Source organism: Bicyclus anynana, chromosome 2, assembly GCF_947172395.1.
Source record: "Bicyclus anynana chromosome 2, ilBicAnyn1.1, whole genome shotgun sequence".
Classification (NCBI taxonomy): domain Eukaryota; kingdom Metazoa; phylum Arthropoda; class Insecta; order Lepidoptera; family Nymphalidae; genus Bicyclus; species Bicyclus anynana.
In genome coordinates, this window is record NC_069084.1 from 8496972 (window position 1) to 8518193 (window position 21222).

The 21222-nt window shown below is 35.8% G+C and overlaps 1 protein-coding gene across 1 annotated transcript in view; it reads right to left on the minus strand.

Annotated features, from left to right (window-relative positions):
- The window catches only part of LOC112058395 (uncharacterized), a 73896-nt gene that overhangs the window by 13107 nt on the left and 39567 nt on the right, over window positions 1-21222 (minus strand). The window contains exons 3-6 of the mRNA XM_024099189.2: window positions 16309-16410; window positions 12059-12167; window positions 9171-9282; window positions 238-416 (exon numbers count right to left, since the gene is read on the minus strand). Of these exons, the coding sequence (XP_023954957.1) occupies window positions 238-416; window positions 9171-9282; window positions 12059-12167; window positions 16309-16410 (502 nt within the window). The remainder of the gene's footprint in view (window positions 1-237; window positions 417-9170; window positions 9283-12058; window positions 12168-16308; window positions 16411-21222) is intronic.

Sequence of the window (21222 nt, forward strand, 5' to 3'; positions counted from 1 at the left end):
AAGGAAAACATTGTGAGGAAACCTACCTACATACCAGAGAGTTTTCTTAATTCTCAGTGAATCCTAAGGCGTTGGAGATGACCTTGGGACAGACAGACAGACAGACAGACAGACAAAAATTTTACTGATTGCATTTTTGGCATCAGTATTGATCACTAATCACCCCCTGATATTTTGGAAATATTTCATGTACAGAATGACCTGTCTACAGATTTAATATAAGTATAGATTGCTTACCATTAAATATATGGACGTAGATACTAGCTGGTACAGCATTGTTCGGCACGCAGGTGTAGTTGCCGGCGTGGGAGACGCTCGTCGCCGGGATGAGGAGGTCTGACAGCCGCTGCTCCGGATCCGTCGTGACGTTGATGCCCCGTTCGGCGTCGTAGTTTATCATCCTACTGTTGTGGTACCTACAGGCGAAAGCACACGTGAATACAAGAAAAAAAAGTGTGTGTCAGATTCGACGCACGAATGGAGTTTACTCTTTCAGATCGATTGTCTAAATAGGTGTATGTTGCCCCGCAGCATACAGTGAAAGGTGCGCAACCGAGAAGCAGCAGGCCGCCGCGTGCGCGCCTGCCAACAGCGTGCAAATGCGTGAAAGTTGCTCGGAATAGGTTGCGCACAAAAACGTTTTTAAGTTGTATCAAGATAACGTTGTATATAGATATTACTATGACATGACAGTATTGACAGCAAACGTCATAGCGACTACTGCATTGAAAACGTCTTACCCATACTAGTGTTGCATTTCCTGGGAGAGAATGAACATTATTTCGAAAGAATTTAAGTAAATTCAAATATTTGTGTAATCGAAAATAGTTAAAAAAATTATTTTCTTTTATTTTCGCTAGGGTACAATGACTGATCCTGGGCTCTATACAATTTTGGAATTTAGGTGGTCAGGGACAATACGAGCGGAGAAAGGGAGCGTAACTAGTTTTAAAGGAGCTCTGTAACCCAACACCCAAGTCGCAAGTCACGGTCTTTGTTCGGAGTTTTTTTCTTTGTCGCACGATGGTCCCGGCACGCGATTCTAAGAAATTCGTCTCTTTCTAAAGGGACATACCTAATTGTTTAACGTTTTGTATTTCAAAAGGAAGGAAGCTATTATAGGACCTAAGGATCAATGCATTGTACGTATATTTGTCAATCAGGAGTCAGGACCCTTTTTCTAAATTAACGTTTCAAAACCGCTTGTTAAGTCTTTTAGAATTTGAAATTTAATTGCGGGAGATACAGCTAAATACTCAGTTCTAGAGTCCCTTGAAATTCTGAAAAATCAAATTCAGAAAGTCACTCAAGCTCGCAAGGACTTTGGCTGACGACAGGCGGCAGTAATATAACACGTCAGGTTGTTCATTGTGTTTGTGCGAGATATTTGGAAAAATTGCGAAGACTTTGGCAAAAAGTAATGTCTTATAGTCGTAGCTCTTGGAAACAAAAAGTCTCAAACCTAATTAACACGGCTCACTGTTGAGCACCAGTCTCCTCTTAGAATGAGAGAGGTTAATCCTTAGTTCACCACGGTGGCCCAATGCGGATTGGCAGACTTAACACATGTATAGAATTAAGAAACTTTTCAGGTATGCAGGTTTCCTCACGATGATTTTCCTTCACCGTTTTAGACGGTTTTTATTTTCTTAAAATGCACATAACTGAAGAGTTGGAGGTGCATGCTCCGGACCAGATTCAAACCTACACCTTCCAAATCGAATGCAGAGGTGATAACGTCTCTAAAAATCTCATAATACTTTTGTAGAAAAAAACTCTTGATGGTCACACCGCCGTCTAACCATTTACATTTTTACAAGTTTTTTAAGAAATCAAACGATTATTGTGTAAAATTTTCTCCCAAAAGAGGAAAAGGATATTTGGACCCCAGGCAATTTACAAAAGATTGTTTCCTTAATTGACCGAAACGGATATCGACCCTCAACCATCAGTTTGCTTGCGGTCCTGAAAGTTTAAGTACAATTCGTTTTATCGAAGAAAAATAAAAATGTAATTATTGTAAAAAGAAATTTACGAAATGGAGAAAGAAAACCACATTTTTAAAACATGATAATATACTATTATTCAGAAACATAATTTTATAGTACAAATAGTAACAAACGGAAAAGAACTCAATTTATATGTTACATTAAGCACATTTTTCATTAATTACAGAAAAGAGCGCTGCCGAGATATTTTTCCCACTAAAAATATAAAGGTAGAAGAAATTAATGATCTAAATTCCGCTGTAGCACGTACTTTGCCCGCAAGCGAAAAAGGAAGCAGTTCGATACATATTTGTTTTCACGGGGTCCTTTATTTCCAAGTTAATTTTGTTCTGCAGCCCCGAATTATGAGACTGCTATTTATTCAGAATGTGTTACTTACTGTGTTTAATGTGTGGGTCATATCTAAGAAGCTACGAGTATATCAGCACCATTACATGTCACTGTTCATCATTATAATTATCAACCCATATTCGGCTCACTGCTGAGCACGAGTTTCCTCTCAGAATGAGAGAGGCTAAGTCAATAGTCCACCATGGCCCAATGCGGATTGGCAGACTTCACACACGTAGAGCATTAACTTCGGTGACTATACTATGTTTGTATGGATGATTGGATGTTTGTTACTCTTTAACGCCACTACTACTGAAGTGATTTAGCTGAAATTAGAAATGGAAATAAATGTTACTTCGGATTTACACATAGGCTACTTTTTAACCCGAAAAAATCCATGGTTTTCCGAAATTTGATGATATGAATGTTTGTCACTCTTTCACGTCTCGACTACTGAACCGAATTAGCTGAAATATACATATTATAGCATGGATTAACTCATAGGCTTCTTTTTATCCCAGAAAAATTCCGAGGGTTTTGACTAAATTCCACGCGGACAAAGACGCTAGTATTTTTATAAAGAAAGGATCTAAGCTTCTATTTTTCGTTGAAAACTTTGCTTAAATCAGAGATAAGGTAGTTGATTTCATGTATTTTTCATTTAAATTTATTTCTATATGGAAAATTTTGTACAATATTTCTATGTAAAGTATATTTTAAAGCTATTCGCTCTAACCAGACATACATGACGATTTGCACAGGACTGGTAGACGAGCAAGAACTGACAAATCAATTTTCGCCTCATTTCCAATTTATCGACGCCATACTGCCAGTTGCCACCCCGACGGCTGACATTGCCAAGTCGCCATTCAACCGAGCCAAATTTCTGGCACTTGGCAGAAATTACCTAATTTTGTGTGCAATTTTTCGAACTTCAAGACACAATGCGTAATTGAACGTTAATTAACTTTTGTGAAGCATTTTATAAGTGAACTGGCCTTTGCTATAGATATCTAGGATTTTTTTAATTCATTGAACTGTTATATGAAAAAATAAATATGAGTTTTGTTATTAATTAATTAAATTAATTAATAAGGAAATATATTTAAGATAATTAATAGGGACCATTTTAAAAAACACACACAATGAATACAAGTGATAATATATTTTTATATATAAAAATAAGTCGGGTTTTCCTTCCTAACGCTATAACTCCAGAACGCACGAACCGTTTTCCACGGTTTTGCATTCGTTGGAAAGGTCTCGGGCTCCGTGAGGTTTATAGCAAAGAAAATTAAGGAAAAATTTTAACGTAAGGTAGGGGTAGTTGAAAGTTTACATCGAGTTTCACGCGTACGAAGTCGCGGGCGTCCGCTAGTATTTTTATAAAATTTTACGTTTGAATGTTCATATTATGTACAATTCTTTTTTTATTGAGAATAAATACAATGAGGAACTTAAGCTAAATCATCCTAATAACTATACCAATCATGTCCACGTGAAATGGCGCTGGACATTCAGGCAGTGATCCTTTACGCAAAAAATGAGTCCCTTCCTTATCATCAGTTTGATGTTACTAGTCGAAGTAACTATGATAATTGACTAACTAATTATAATATTAAGTACTTTTTAGGGTTCCGAACGTACGTAGTACAAAAACGGAACCCTTATAATCTCACTCGCGCACAATTTAATGTATGTCTGTTTTCTCCGAATATACCAAACCAATCCGTTGAAATTTGGTACACATATCAACTGGTGTGACCCAAATACCATAATCCTACGGGAACGGGAACCACGCGGGTGCAACCGCGCGACGTCAGCTAGTATAAAATAAAATGAATCTCCACGAGATCTTTGCGCTAAATTGAAATCTGACCTGTCCCATAACATAAAGAAGATTGTTTAGGAAGCGATTACATAAAGCTGCTACGCTGCGGGCGGTCTTAATAATTAAATGCTAAATTACACTGGAATAGCAACAAATGTACCAAAAAGATATACCTTGCTTATACACGTTATATAACTACCGTAGAATCAGTCTACTCTCGATAAAGCGATTTTTACCTATAGATAGTGTAAATCATGACGAAAACTTTCATATATAAATGGTTAAGGTTTTGTGTTAATTGATCAAAATATGACGATAATTATTTTAGATGTCGGAACTTTTTAAAAAAGTGTGTTCTTTGAAATTAGAAGGGTTCGAGGGCGAAGTTAAACTTAAAGTAAATAAAAAAATAAAATAATATATGCCAATAAAGGTAAAATGACCTTATTGGCAGTTGTAATAACGAAGGAGTTGTTGGAATTGCAGAACGAAATTCATTTAATGCAATGGATGAGATAAAGTAACTGAATAAACGAATTACGGAAGCACCATTACTTTTAAGTTTTACAAATATTTTTCAGCGTAAATTTTCCGTGTGACTTTTGTAATTTCTTTCTTATGATATACAATACTAGCGGACGCCCGCGACTTCGTCCGCGTAAAAATTGATGTAAACTTCTCTACCTCTACCTTACCCTGCTCGTAAACCTACCCAACCCTACCTTACCGCTAACGCTAATCCTACCCTCCCCCACCTTACCCCTACCCTAACCCTACTCGTAACCTATCCATACCCTATCCTACCCTACCCCTAATCTACTCCTACCCTACCCCTACCTTACTCCTACCCTAACCCTACCCTACCCGTACCCTACCCCTACCCTAATTCTTTTACCAATAGAAAGCTACATTATTTGCGAGTGTCATAGGCTATGTTTGGTCCTCATATTCACACGGGAACGGGAACCACGTAATTGAAACCGCGGGGCGTCATTTCTGAGACTTTCAGAAATTTTGTATTATCTCCGAAACTATTTAACTAATTAACATACTGTAAAGGGCAAATCTTATCTCTATAATATCCTTGTGATTATTAAATAATTTATTTTGATAAGGATTTAAGTTTAGTTGTGTAAATAATGACGTAAAGCTTAGTTTAAAATTTAAATAATTTATTAAAGTACTAAAGGTACTATATCTGCTAAAATATAAAACATAGATATATGGTGTCGCGGACTTTTTTGTAGAACTTTTAAAGGTTCAAAAAGCCTCCATACATTTATTTCAGTTATACGCAATGGTTGAGGCAGCGCATGCGATTAAGTAAGATTTTCGGTCCGACCTGTAAGAGAAAACCCGCGATAACTCAGTAGTTATATATGATAGAAATATAAAATATAGCCTATAGCACTCCCCGATAACGTAGCATTCTACTGGTGAAAGAAATTTTAAAATCGGACCAGTAGTTCCGAAGATTACCCTATTTCAAAGAATTGTTACAAACTTACAAACTTACAAACTTTACCTCTTTATAATATTAGTATAGATGAGCTTTATAAAATTCAAGACAAACTGTTACTGCAACCCAACGAAAATAATTATGTATTTATACATAACTATGTAAAAAAGAACTTAGTGAATAAGTATTAGAAACTAAGGAGCCAAAACTAACAAAGATTTTTTTAAAAATAAATACTTAAATACAGAAATCTTGTACCTCAATCTCACGCTTTAAACCTTATCTATTATTACAATGAAATTTCTAAGTATTATCTCTGAAATAATATTAATATAACTGGTCCAGATAACAGAGCCCTTAAAATAACGCCGCTCGTTTTAACTAACAATACAATAATATACCTAGTTGTTCTATTTCTGGACGATGACTGCTTTGGATATAGTAGTTTAGAAAGAAAATAATATTTTTTACATAAAAATGGAACTGACTTCAAAGACATATTTCAGATATAAATTGATTTAAATGAAAATAAAATGGGACCAATAGGAGATTATACTCTTTCAAATAAAAAAAGAATTTTCAAAATTGGTTCATAAATTACGAGATTATGAGGTAACAAACATTTAAAAAAAACATACGCGTCGAATTGAGAATATCCTCCTTTTTTTGAAGTCGGTTGGAAAGAAAGAAAATAACTTTAATTACCAGAGTTACAGATAGTACCCTCAGAATACAGAAAACCACCAGAAGCCACGTTTAGATGTCATTCTATAGTGCGCAGTGTGTCCAAAAATTGTACACAACAGCCTGCACTAGTCGCAATTCTCACCCGCGTAATGTTGCTAGTACATGAGGCTGTTAAATTTTTCCCTATTTTGTGGTAAAAATTTATAATGTTAAAAAAAAAACAATAAGTGTTCATCACATTAAATGTTAACTTGTATGGTAAATAATAAAAACAGTGGAACCGGTTTTCTAGTGATTGCTAAGAGTCAGCAAGAAAATGAACTCTAAAAAAATTAAGACAAGGACAAATAAATAATATATATAATAAGACGGTTATTATAAAACTTATCAACTAACAAACTAAAGAAATACATATTTACAATAATAATTTTATATATTCCATATAATTATATTATATTATTAATATAAATATGTATTTCAATCGTGTGCACAGTTATTATTATCTCGTCTTATTTCTCTAATTTTTATGTCTCTTAAAATTCAAGTATAAATAAGGCAATTGAATTGGTTTAATATCTTTTAAGAATGTGTTTTGAAGATAAAAATATTTTATTTAATCCTCTTGCTCAAACAAACAAGCAAACAAGTAGGTACACAAACAAACAAAAGACCAAACAAGCACACGAAAACAAACAAATGTGCAAACAAACACACAAACAGACAAGAACGAACGAACTTATTATAATATAGCACGCCATTGTTATTTGTAAAATTTTAAAGCTTTAAGATTATTTTACACTTTCTTTATCTGCGCTGATTACCACAATTTTATTTCAACTTAATTGCCGGAACCTATGCCTACCTATTTAGTTGATTAATATTTTACATAAATAATAAATCCTTGAATTGAAATTAAAAGTAGGGAAAATCAAAACAATTACATTGGCAACACTTACAAAATGAAGTCATCGGTTTCTATGACAACTAAATTCACGTAAAAATTATTCATTATTTTAACATAAGAATATTTATTTGTGCTACTTACACGTGAAATGTGATCCTATTCAGTTTCTTTTTTTTACCAACGGCATTTTTACACGAAGGAATAGCACAAGACGGCTTAATTTAATTAAATTTGTCACCTGTATAGCACGTCAAACAACACGACAAACACAGAGTGAGTAATCGTAAAATGTGTAGTTTAAATGGCTTCACTTCTTTGCGCTATCACTCCTTCTGGTGGTTTTCTGTATTCTGAGATAGTACCCTACCCTAATGATAACATGCCTATCAGTCACTAACCTTTATAAAGTACGGTGCAGCTCAGCATATGCCGTGTATTATCTACAAAGAAGCATTGTATGTATCTTTGTAGATAATACACGGCATATAATAATGATTATTATTATTATTTACTCACATACTTTATGTGTGTGTATGTAACCGAACATAGTAAGCGCAGTGTTGGTCGACCCCCCACCAGTGGACTGACGACATTAAGCGAGTCGCAGGGATTCGCTGGATGCAGGTGGCTAATGTACACAGTATCGTGAGGTTTGGAAGTATCTACAAAAAGCCTATGTTCTGCAGTGGACGTCCATCGGCTGATAAGATGATGATAATGATGTAACCGAACAATCATCAACCGACACATCGAGTCTATGGACCGTAGGTACAATATATCTTCTGTGAATCTGTCATGGAGAAGAAGGAGGCCGCTGAACGGAGCCGAGAGAGTGCCGACCCAGGGCGGAGACGGCAGCGGAGAAACATCCCAAGACGTTCCATCCAGTAACAGTCTGTTGAAGTAGGGAATGTGAAGTCGCAAGCGGCCAGAGTGGGGCTCTGGCTGCTTATAATCTGCGACACTGGGCAGATACTCGTAGCAGCTTAGAATGGCTGAAGCTGCTACAACGTGTTTAATAAAACAAAAATGTTACTCGTAGACTAGCACCAGAGGCATAGTGCAACGGAGCCACCGGCGAGTTTAACTAAGGTCCCGGAGCCTACCAAAATGCGCTGAGGGTGGCCACCGAGGGGGTTTTAGTGGTAAATTCCATATAACCCGTCTTGTCCCCCAGTAAGTCGGGTATCTCAGAAAGAGATTTCCCCCGCGAAAAAAAAAGGTACAATATATCTATGTCGTTGGCTTAAAGAGAATAAAGCAAGTTATACGTACAGTGAAAAAGTAAGGTTGTTAAGTTTAATGTCCTAGAACGAGTTCTTAATTTGTTTGGCAAAGTGTCCGGAAGAAATGCATTCACCGCCAATTTTTATACGTATTCCGGACTTTGCTAGACTAGAAGTGGGACTGTTTTATGTGCGAGTATTTTAATTTTCAATAAATTAAATCCTGCGATGTTTATATCTACACTAATTATAAACAGGAAATATTTGTATTATTGTATGTGACGAATAAATTTAAACTACTGAACTGAATTGTATGTATGATATAACTAAGACAAATTTGAAAATTTCTTTCACCAATAGAAAACTACTTTGGTGCAGCATCGGAGCGAAGCCTTGCTTGAATTAGCATTTGAAACGTCCGTCCCTGCATTCTGTAAATTTTCTGCGATGTAACATCGGTCATTTCGATTGCAACGTTGTCAGTGACATTTTATTTTTGACATCCCATAGAAATAAAGTTAAAAATCTAATAAAATTAGTTATAGGCGAATATTGCATCGACGAGTATAAGATAGCGGAATCACACTCCAGGTTACAAGTATGTTATTATGGCTATAACTTTTAAGTTAAAATTACAAGGGTTCCAAACACGCCTTGGTCCGAGAAGAAGTTCACTACAAACTCAGCAATGGTTTTTTTTTTATAGAAAATGTAATGTACTAACCAAAATACAAAAGCCGGTGCTTCTGTAGTCTGTACCACGGAACACTGCAGTCGCAGCGTAGACCCTGGCTTTAGGTACTTCTCTGTAGGCCCTGATATTTGAGCTCTTGCCTCTGAAACAAAAGGACATTTATTTATATCTAACATCTGCGCACTCAGATGAATTATATAGCCTCGCTAGACGTTACTCCTCTGTTAAAGTAGGTATAAGATCAACGTAAAAATGTCAAAAAAAATTAATTTGTTTTTTATAAAAATCTCCGGATTTGGGAAATTGGAAAATTATACCAAGTACCTACCTCAAAGACTAAGTTAAGCCGTTGGGTCCAAATTTACATTTTTCACCCTAAGCTCACTAACACGCATTGGAGCAGCTTGATGGGTTTGAGCTCGATATCAAGTCTCCTACAAGGAGGGAGGCCTGGCCCTGCAGTGTATCATTAAATCAGGGCGATAATAATGAACGTACACTATATACTGCCAAGCGAATAATAGAACGAGATTCGGCATACAAAGTATATACCCTCATCTGTTATTTATAAGGGACTAGCTGACACCGCGCGGTTTCGCCCGCCTGGTTCCCGTTCCCGTAGGAATACGGGGATAATATATAGCCTATAGCCTTTCTCGAAAAATGGGCTATCTAACACTGAAAGAATTTTTCAAATTGGACCAGTAGTTCCTGAGATTAGCGCGTTAAAATAAACAAATAAACAAACTCAACAGCTTTATAATATTAGTATAGATAAGAAATAAATGAGAGAAAATTTTCAAATTGACACATTGCAAATTGGTTGCCTAGTTAAATTGCGACCGGATATATAAAGTGATGACATTTTTAATTTTATTTACTCTACTTTCGTTTTTTAAAAAACATTGTTTATTAAAAAAAATACTAGTATACGTAAAATACGTAAAGATTGCCTGCTTTCACACTACAGGTGTGGAGTTGCCAGATATAAACAGGTGAGTAAATGTTATTTACATACCCTCATCAGTTACATCAGTTATTTTGTCGTACAATATGTAAAATTAAAGTTTCTTTTATGATTAATTTAAGTGTATTATTGCCTGTGAAAAATGTTATGTAGATCCTAGATTTTGTAAGTATGGCTGCAATTTTACAAAGCAAAGTGTCAGTGTGAATATTTTCAATCATTTATTTCTGATCCCCAATAATAACAGATGGGGGTATATATTCCTAATACCGGATCTTAGACTATAAATAGCTATACAAAATGACGCTATCTCAACATCTATCGAGATAGATGTACGCCAATACCGAATTGCAGATTGTTTGCTCAACACTACACACAGTTACTTCAACAAACAACTAGCAAATCGACTAGCGCATAGCAGCGTATGGGTTAAAAGTCATAACTGGTCTTTTATTTGGAAGTAGGTTGCGTTGTTTTAATATATCCCAGCAGGCTTTGTTTAGAGAACAATTGAACAATATAAAGAAACTAGATACATAACAGAGAACGAGAAAAATAATGGACTCACAGGTGCGCCACGTGTTTTCTTTGTCGTTATAAAGTATTTTTTTTATGTTTTTTTAGAACATTATATGGTTTGCTTTGCTCAAAAAATCTCTTATATTATTTTAGAAATTGCGCCATTATACCTGTATGTTTTGGTTTACTTTGTTTCAAAATGTATAAAAAATATTGTAGGGTTTTTAGAATATACATAATTTTGCTAATAAGCTTTTTAATTTTACTCGGGGATAGTATGCAAACAATTATAAACATATTTATTACCTTCATTGCAAATGCATTTTTTGACTAAAAAAAATATCATCAATCATCGATAACATCGATATTATTTTGTAAAAAAAAGTAAAAGTTAAACAACACTGTATACACTACGGAGTATACATTAAAGGTATCCGAGCTCAGTGTTGCAAGAGAGATGGCGTAACGCCGGATCGAGTGGGAGAGAATCACAGTCGATTGCGCATGGCGACGCGTCGCCACACCGTACACATTACTGCATATAGACTGTATATATATACCATCATATAGTTCGGTTTTACGTGCGGCTATAGGTTTTACATCAAAAATACGAGATTTATTTTTGACTTGCACTACAGGGCTAGGCCTCCATCCCCATAGGCGAGGGATAATGAAGTTTAAACCCATCAAGCTGCTCTGATGCAGGCAATTGGACTCGAGATATGTAAAATTCTTTAAAAACCACTATCTGATATAACTGAACTGACGTCTTAAAGTGATCTCCTAAGCCTTTGCCTCACTTTAAGTCGATAGTCCGTGGATTTAAGATGTTGTTGTACAACCTCTGATGTTACAACAACATCTCAAATCCGGGCTGATATTTTTTACTGAAAATTTGTCAGCAGAATAAAAAGCTCAATATATCACAGACCGACCTAATAGTGCTCATGCGACTAAGTGATGAGAAATAGACTAGTGTCGTCCAATGGCGGCGGAGTTGTCCCAGTCCCATTTCTTTCATCCCAACGCAATGAAATAGATAGCGGTTTTTCCGATTGCGCCGCTATTGGTAGAAATTTGTCTATTTCTCTTCACGATATTATCTAATTTTCGCATGTGTCCACTACAAGAATTGAACCCAGGACCTTGTGAACTGACCACATAGGCTGATAACCAATTAAGTTTACTATAAGTCTGTCGACTAGTTTAAATACATATTAATTGATTATGAAACACGGCTAAAATTCACGTTGGAGAATGCCTAGTTTCGAACCCTTAAGGGGCCCTTAGTCATGAACTGGTTCTTGCAACGCGGCACGATACAAACTGTTTTAGCCGTGTTTCAAAATCAATTAATAAACACTCATGACAGTTTAAATTCTAAAATAGTTAAATACAAGCTTGAATATCTATGGATATTTAATTTACTTACCTACAACGTCGAGCCTCAAAAATATACTAGTGGGCGGATGCGATGATACTTGGCATTCGTATATGCCCGCATCGCGTTTCTGTACGAAGCGGACTTTAAGCGTCCAGTCCTGAAACAAAATAATATTTCACAACATGTGATTTTCGAACATTCTATGTACCAAGAGCCAGCAGCCAGACTTACTCTTCCAGGTTGCCTGAGAGAGATCGCTTCTTAGCGATAAGGCTGCCTATTTTACCAATACTGTTCTGTATGATTTACTAGCAGACGCCCTGCGTGGAATTCTGTTTTTCACAAATCCCGCGGGAACCATGGACTTTTCCGAGATGAAAGTAACCTATGTGTTAATCAAAAGTAAAATCTATTTCCATTCCAAATCTCAGCCAAATCGCTTCAGTAGCCGCAGCGTAAAAAAATAACAAACATACACACTTTCACACACAAACTTCCACATTTCTTGTTATGTAATTTTTTATGGGTAACTTGAGTGGAAAAGGGGAGTGTTTGTTAACTGTCAAAGATGTCTTTAACCCTACAGACAGTGTTCACAAGTGCGTGACTACACTCAAGGTCATTCTCTGCCTTTGTACGGTCTTATTTTGGTTACAATTTGATTTGTTAATTAAGTTGTCCTGACAAATATTGTGAAACCTTTGTTCCTCATTGGTTTTCTAATTTTATTTAATTCACTTTTGAAGCTTCTGCTAAAAATACAACAAAAGCTGTCATCATCTATAATACATTAAACTTAATGACGTCACTAAATAAATGCGCACCGCGCTCAATACAAGGTCAATCTTTAAAATATTGCTAATGAAAAGAATTTCAGAACTTCACTTAAGCCTTTTGGTTGACAACTTTCAAACTTTTTTATACTCTTTTAAGTTTATGGATTAAAATTTTGTCGAGTTATTGAAGTATTTTTAAGCTCTTAAGTGCTTTTAAACTGTAAAGCTAAAACAGTAAAGGCGTTTTTTACTTCAATCTTTAATTTTGTTGATGAAAAGGTGATATTTGTAAGTTCGTAATTACTAAGTGCTATGGATGGTAACATTTATTGAATAAAAAACCGGACTAGTGTGAGTCAGATTCACTCACCTAGGGTTCCGTACTTGATTACGTACTTTTAATACAAACTATACAAATTATACTATACTTATATTGTTTAAGATTCAATCAATTAATAGTAATGCGGATAGTTTTTAGATGTTTCCCATAGATGTTTACTCGTATTATAAGACGGTATTGCCAAAGACTTTTTTACAGACAGACAAAGTTTTAGGTCAACGCAGAGTATAATTTTGATTCCCTTAAGAGTGTATATATTATATTCTTTGCGAGAAATATATTATGTTCTTTGCGTCTTATAATCTGTCGTATATTTATAAACTGCAGTTAGTATGTTAACTTATACGTTATTATAATAAGAAATATGATTTATTTACAGCTTTTAAGGAACTTTATACATGAATCTATAGTTTTAATCCCAACCTCCTACCTAATAAATATAAATATTCCTCCTGCTCCTCCATAATAAAGGATCTTAACAGACAGACGAACAGGCAACAAAGTGGTTCTATAAGGATTCTGGTTTTTACTTTTGCAGTACGGGACTCCAAAATATGAAGTTGTGACACGCTGTTATGCAACTTTGTTTGATATGTTTCAGTTTTCACGTTGCTTCAGTGAAGACACAGCCTTACGGAAAGCCTTGCAGCATGATCTATAGAATAGGTAAGCACATAAAGTTGCAGCTTGGACTTCCGCCCTATGAACAGTTAAAGGCGTACTCAAACGCTTGGCCACTGTTCAGCCTGCTAAATTGAATTTGCCTGGCGTCTGTACTAGGTCACCTGTGTACGTTGCTACCTGACTTCCCACTTGAGACATCTACGGGATTTAAGATCGTATTTAGGGTACCTAGGCTTAGATAGATTGTTGTTCTACTCGGCGCACGGCCAAGCTTTATTTTACTTCGAGTTTCAATATTAAAAAACTCAGGCTGTGAGTTTGAATCCGAGAATATTTAAAGTAGTTTTAAGTATCTATCTACTGCAGATATTACAAGTAAGTAATCATCATTATCAACCCATATTCGGCTCACTGCTGAGCTCGAGTTTCCTCTCAGTATAAAAGGAGTTAGGCCGATAGTCCACCACGCTGGCCCAATGCGGATTGGTAGACTTCACACACGCAGAGATTTAAGAAAAATCTCTGGTATGCAGGTTTCCTCACGATGTTTTCCTTCACCGTTTGAGACATGTGATATTTAATTTCTTAAGTTATAAGTAATGATTAATTTGTGGAATGTGGTCTCATTCTGTAATATTGGCCGAATATTTTTCTTGTAACTTCCATTTCTAATACAAGGCACGATATCTTCAGCGCTTGTGTATACAGGAGGAAATTAACAACGGGAATAAAAACTTATCATTGTAACAGCATCCGGAACGTTTTTATATGTATGTATTGATGTGGGAAACCACGCTTTTAATAAATATTTATTGATATCTGCACTTTCATTAAGGACTTGTTTTTAGTCGGATTTATTCATTACTAGCGGACGCCCGAGACTTCGTCCGCATGGAATTCACTTTTCCACAAATCACTTTTCTGGAATAACAAGTAGTCTATATGTTGATCTTGAGTAGAATCTATTTCCATTCCAAATTTCAGCCAAATCGCTTCAGTAGCTGCAGCGCAAAGGAGGAACAAACATATACACTTACACACGAACTTTCGCCATATTAGTGTGATCTTAGCATTAAGTCCGTTAAGATTGGTAACATTTATTGACTAAAAAACCGGACTAGTGTGAGTCATTTACTCAAATAGGGTTCCGTACTTTAAATATTCCGTACTCGATTACGTACTTTAAATAAAAACTAAACAAATTATACTTACAAATGTTAATAGTAAGGCGGATAGTTTTTAGATGTTTCCCCATTCTCGTATTATAAGGAGGCATTGCCAAAGACTTATAGTTCTAGGTCAACGCAGAGTAAAAACTTTGATTCCGTTAAGAGTGTCGAAATATATTATGTTCTTTGCGTCTTATAATCTGTCGTATATTTCTAAACTGCAGTTATTATGTTAACTTATACGTTATTAAGTAAGAAATTTGATTTATTTACAGCTTCAAGGAAATGTAGATATGAGTATGGTTTCAATCTCAACCTCGATCTCGATCAACAAGATCTTAGCGTTAAGTCCGTGGTCCAAAGAATATTTATTCATAACCATTATGCTCACTTTTCAGATTTTGTGTATGTGATCCAAAATTAAACGTAGCGAACTAAGTGTGATGGCGCGTGATCCATGACGTCATCTTTTAGACTTCGGTGGGTGCGGTAACAAATATATCCCTTGAAAATTATCCAACACTTGATTTTAAGTATTTTTCTTTATTTAAAAAATAAAATGCATTTTATTTATCTAACGCTTTATACAAAAATATCTATACTAATATTATAATTATAAAGCTGAAGAGTTTGTTTGTTTGTTTGATTGAACGCGCTAATCTCAGGAACTACTGGTTCGATTTGAAAAAAAAGTGTTAGATAGCCCATTTATCGAGGAAGGCTATAATCTATATATTATCCCCTTATTCCTACAGGAACGGGAACCACGCGGGTGAAACCACGCGGCGTCAGCTAGTTATGAGTTGTAAATCGTTAGATGCAACTTATCATCCACATTACCTATTTGAATACCTATCTTGCTAAGTAATTACGTAGGGGTAGGTATAGAGCATCAATTCTGTAAGGTCGATTTTGATAAACGAGGTATCATTAGTTTCCTCTCTGCGTACCGGGTGCCATATTGGATTTGTCATGACGTCAAATAAGCATCAACGTACCTATAACCGATATTGTATAGGTTATTTTAGAATTAATAAAACAAAATATACGCATATCTGAGTTACTTATAATATTTTCGTGTTACAGTAGGTATTTGTAGTCTTCCAAACAGCTTGACCAATTTTTATGCTTTTTTTTGTGTATTCAGTTGGTCTGAGAATTTCAATATATTTGTATGAAAAAAAAACGCCGTACGCGTGAGAGAAAGGGAAGCCAGACAGACGCGTGTAACTTTTTAAACAGTCGTAGAATTCTTCCGAATCCATGAACATTGGTAAAGTGCCCATACTTTGACCTAAATATAGGCTAGCCTTAGGCTATAAATACCTATACCTATAAATACCAATATAATAAATACCTATGCCAAAAAATAGATATCGTTCGACTTACTTCTGAATGTTGAAGATGTATCGCCTGAAACCTCTGGTCTGAGCTGTAGGTTGTGAGGCCGACTGTCAATAGATGATAATCTTTTCTTCTGATCCATGATACCTGGGAAGCATAAGATAAAATATAATATGACAATATAGATGTAAAGAGAGACGTGATAGCCCAGTGGATATGACCTCTGCCTCCGATTCGGTAAGCATAGGTTCGAATCCGGTCCGAGGCATGCACCTCCAACTTTTCAATCAAGTGCAGTTTATGAAATTAAATATCTCGTGGCTAAAACAGTGAAGGAACATCGTGAGGATATCTGCATACCTGAAAATTTTCTTAATTCTCACGTGTGTGAACGCTGCCAATCTGTATTAGGCCAGTGTGGCGGACCATTAGCCTAACTTCTCTCATTCTGAGAGGCGACTCGAGCTCAGCAGAGAGCCGAATACGGGTTAATAATGATGAACCTTTCTTAACTTTACAGAATAACAGTTTTGGGATATTGTAAACTACTGGTATTTATTAATTTTCTTATACGAGACACGTGATAGCACACTAGGCTATGGGCTAGGATATGATCTCTGCCTTCGATTTGGTGGGCGTAGCTTCGAATCCAGTCCGAGGCATCCACCTCCAACTTTTCAATCAAGTGCAGTTTATGAAATTAAATATCTCGTGGCTAAAACAGTGAAGGAACATCGTGAGGATATCTGCATACCTGAAAATTTTCTTAATTCTCACGTGTGTGAGGGCTGCCAATCTGTATTAGGCTAGTGTGACCATTAGTGGACCATTAGCCTAACCTCTCTCATTCTGAGAGGAGACTCGTGCTTAACAGTGAGCCTAATACGGGTTGATGTTGTTGATGATGATGATGAATTTTCTTATAACAGTAGGTGAAACAGCCAACTGAATAATGATATTATATTATTCTAGTCAGTTAATTTATTTGCATATGTATTGTATATAAGACAGGTATATACATACATTGGTCATATACTTATTTATTAAAGTTATATAAGTAAATAATTTATTATTACAAAATGTTGTAATAAGTATTTATTTATATTTTATAAACGGCTGTATAAACAAGCGAGTAATCAGGCGGATTTCAACGAAATTCGATCATTTGATTTTAAATTGAATAATTGTCTGAGGTAGGTTTAATTACACGTAGGTATGTGCTACTCTACCCGGAATAAAAGCAAAGTTCATGTTTCGTTAAAACAAATCCTTTACTGTCCATTGGAACAAACATAATCCACTTTAAAGGGATTAAACATTAGCATTTTCTATTCCATTTAATACGCACCCCCGTTACATTAACGTATTATTAAATGTATCATTAATTTATTTTACGAGCCATGATTGCGTAGCGCCTATCCGAAAATTACCCTAAAATGACATTAATAGCGTATTTTATTTAGAAATATAACTTACGAATACGTTATCTAGGGACCTTGAGTCTTTAAGCGTAATACTACTTGTATAAATAATGACCATTTACTTTAATTTAATGACCGTGACATGTACTTATTTTGCGGTGTAAGTGTTTTTTCCATCGATATAAATCGTAAGATGGGCCTTTCCATATTAAAGAACGCACAATGTTATGTCATTACTCAAAGACGTGCACGCACATCTCATCCTAGTACGCAACAAAACAGGCGCATGCTGTGAGTGGTGAAAAATATTTTACTGTGTTTTTTTGTATAATCTATTATAATTCGTGTTCATTTTGGAAGTGTAAAAACACAAGCCGCAACACGAATAACGATAAAGGTGTTACTTTCCATGCGTAAGTAATTGTGAAACCAATGACGATTCCGCGACGCTTCGGGGCCCATCTAACGATCTACGATCGATGATTTTTTCTATACCGTATCGTATTTGAGCCACTTAAAGCCGCCTCGTCTTTGACATCTTCTTCTTCATACTTGATAGATAGGTAATGTATAGTAAGGGAGTATGCCGTGTTGATGGGTGATCCCTAGTGAACTTCGGGTGATCCCCCAATTCCCGATTATTATGTCATCGATCACACCGATCAAATGCTAATATATATTCTTTGTGCGAATCACTCGCGAGAGATCTCATGATGTCCTTTGGTATGTAATGTTTGTCGATTCAAGGCACATGCAAGGCAAGCATCTGATTAGGCTCCACTTCCGTGCTAAGAGGTCTGACACTATGGAGTCCATATATAAGAGTGAGTAAACATCCATAGATCTATCTTTGATCTTGTATTTTACGGATAGTAGGCTCTGCTTGGTGTAATATAGTAAAAGACGAGTAACGTAGCCTGAAAAATGTCTTTAGTTTTCGATGTACTCATCATGTGTATTATGTTATAACAATCATTTTGGTACTAATTTTATATTGCGCGACAATGTTAGGTCAAGGTCAAGTTTAAATTTTGGTTGTTAGCCGCCACCTGATGGTGAATAGAAAACCTTTGTATTTATACAAAGCAATACTACACAGAGCATGAAAGGAACATGTCCTACCAATTAACACACCAGCAGCAATACCCTTCAGACACCCTTTAACACAACAATGCTGTTTAGTAGCGGAAATAAACATGGCAGCAGTAGAAATACTACCCCGGAGATTATAAACCACAAAGTTTAAATAAAAACTGTACACTCCACTTAGGTTTTCTTTGCAAACAAAAGAAAACCAAGCTGTAACTGAAAAGATCAGTTAACAGAATAATGTTACGTCTGTATATAATACTAATAGTATAAATATAATCTGAATATTTATTCTAGTAGCACTCTTGGTTGCTTTTGAATCAAGTCAAACTCTGACCGTAGGAAATGAATCTTTCACTCGCTCGGAATATTGATTTTACAGTAAAAATAATCTTGCAAACTACACAGTAAAATCAATTTTAGTACAAACATTTTATACATTTTAAAGTGGAAGATAATTGAATATGAAATCAGTAATTTCTTCTTAAAACGTGTCCATTATAATATTCAATTATTATTCACGACAGTGTGAGAATTTAATAATAATATTATTTGGAATGAGAATGGAACCTTTTTGGGATATTTTAGCTGTTTTACAACAACACCTGGTGTGAGTGAGCTCGCATCGCTACCGACCTTTCTGAGCTTTTTTAAATAATTACTCTTTTAATGAATTTTTTGTCCTACAATGAAATTTTTTGGACCGATGCCTCTGGTCAAGTGCGGTTGAATGATGCCATGCAAATGGCGAGAACGAGTGTCAGCACACGTATTTAGAACAAATTAACTAAAATGCCGATGGAGGACTATTGTAGGACATAGGCCTTTTGCAGGGACTTCCAAACATCACGATACTGAGCCACCTGCATCCGGCGAGTCCCTGCAATTCGCTTAATGTAGTCAGTCCACCTGGTGGGGTGTCGACCAACACTGCGCTTACTAGTGCGGGGTCGCCAGCAGCGACACCCAGCACCAGCACCAGTCCAGCACTTTGGGACCCCAACATCCATCGGCTCTTCGAACTATGTGAACCGCCCATTACCACTACAGCTTCGCAACTCGATAAGTTATGTTGGTGAATTTGGTTCTTCTGCGGATCGCCTCATTTCTGATTCGATCACGCAGAGATACTCCTAACATAGGTCGTTCCATCGTCCGCTGTGTGACTCTTAGCCTTCTTCTGCCTTTGAAGCCTGATGGAAAGCATTGATGCGGTCTAAATGGAAGCGCCCTTACGTGCCCTTACTACGCTTTGAAGGTGTTTAAATTATAAGTGTCAGGAAACACAAACACCGGAAGGGCATTCCAATTTATTGCTGTGCGAATTGGAATGTGGATGCAAATCGTTTTCTACGAATTACCTAATTACCCTTAAGATTGGGTACCCAGCAATTTAACATACACTAGCTAAACGGTAACATTTTAATAGAAAACAATACTAACAAATATTCAGCTTTGAAAAAAACAAAGAAGAAAAATTGAGGTGATCAATCAAATTCAAAAAAGAAAGAAAACTGGACAAAACCTTATTATAAAAATAATTGCCTATGTCACTTCACATAAAGTATAAAAAGCTACAAAACTCATGTTTAGTTTATGCAACATATAGCAGAAGCTGGAGACTTTATTTAACTACGGAATCCAAAAACAACACATGAATGTTCCTTTAATTTTACAACATGAGAATGAGGGAGAAAATTTCCGAGGTGTGAAATAAAAGAATTCATTATTGCTAGACTTATTTAGCAATATCAACCGTACCGTTCGACATTTAAGGTCGAGGTTAAGGTGACAGGTGTCACCAAAGGTCGTCTGCGGCGAAGAAAATTAGTTGGTTGTTTTTCATAAACATTCCTTTGTAAGTAATGGTTGTTAATGTGCCAGAGGGTGGAATCATCTCGAACCGGTGTTAAAATATGCCGTCGAGAATAATTATCATAATTGGACATAGCTTTGTTAAATATTTTGTTTAGACATCTAAATAGATGTTAACATTGACATGACTCTGTTTACTTTGGTCACAGTAGATATGCTTTGGTGGTTTATTAACTACTTAGGACGGTTCTCTAAATGTTTGGGTTGACCACATTATTCGCACTCGAATATTTATCTATGCTTTTGATTTTTATTATCTGTGGGCAATATATCTGACTTAACATTTCATGGTACCGCGGTTGACTGTTTTAATACAGTCATTTGTTTATTGCGAACAGAAAGACGGACATACGCGGCAGAGGACTATTACAATATTTATAGAGTTATAGATAATCATCACGTAGTGTGAGTCACAATCAGAAGTGTCGTACATTTATACATTTGTATAAATTAAAACTATTATTTTATAAGATCTTGTAAAAAAAAATATTTAGATTTTACAGAACGGGAATCAAGAATACTTCTATACTTAGCATAGTAAAAATGTTCTACTTGTTGCCTGAGAGCGAAACGC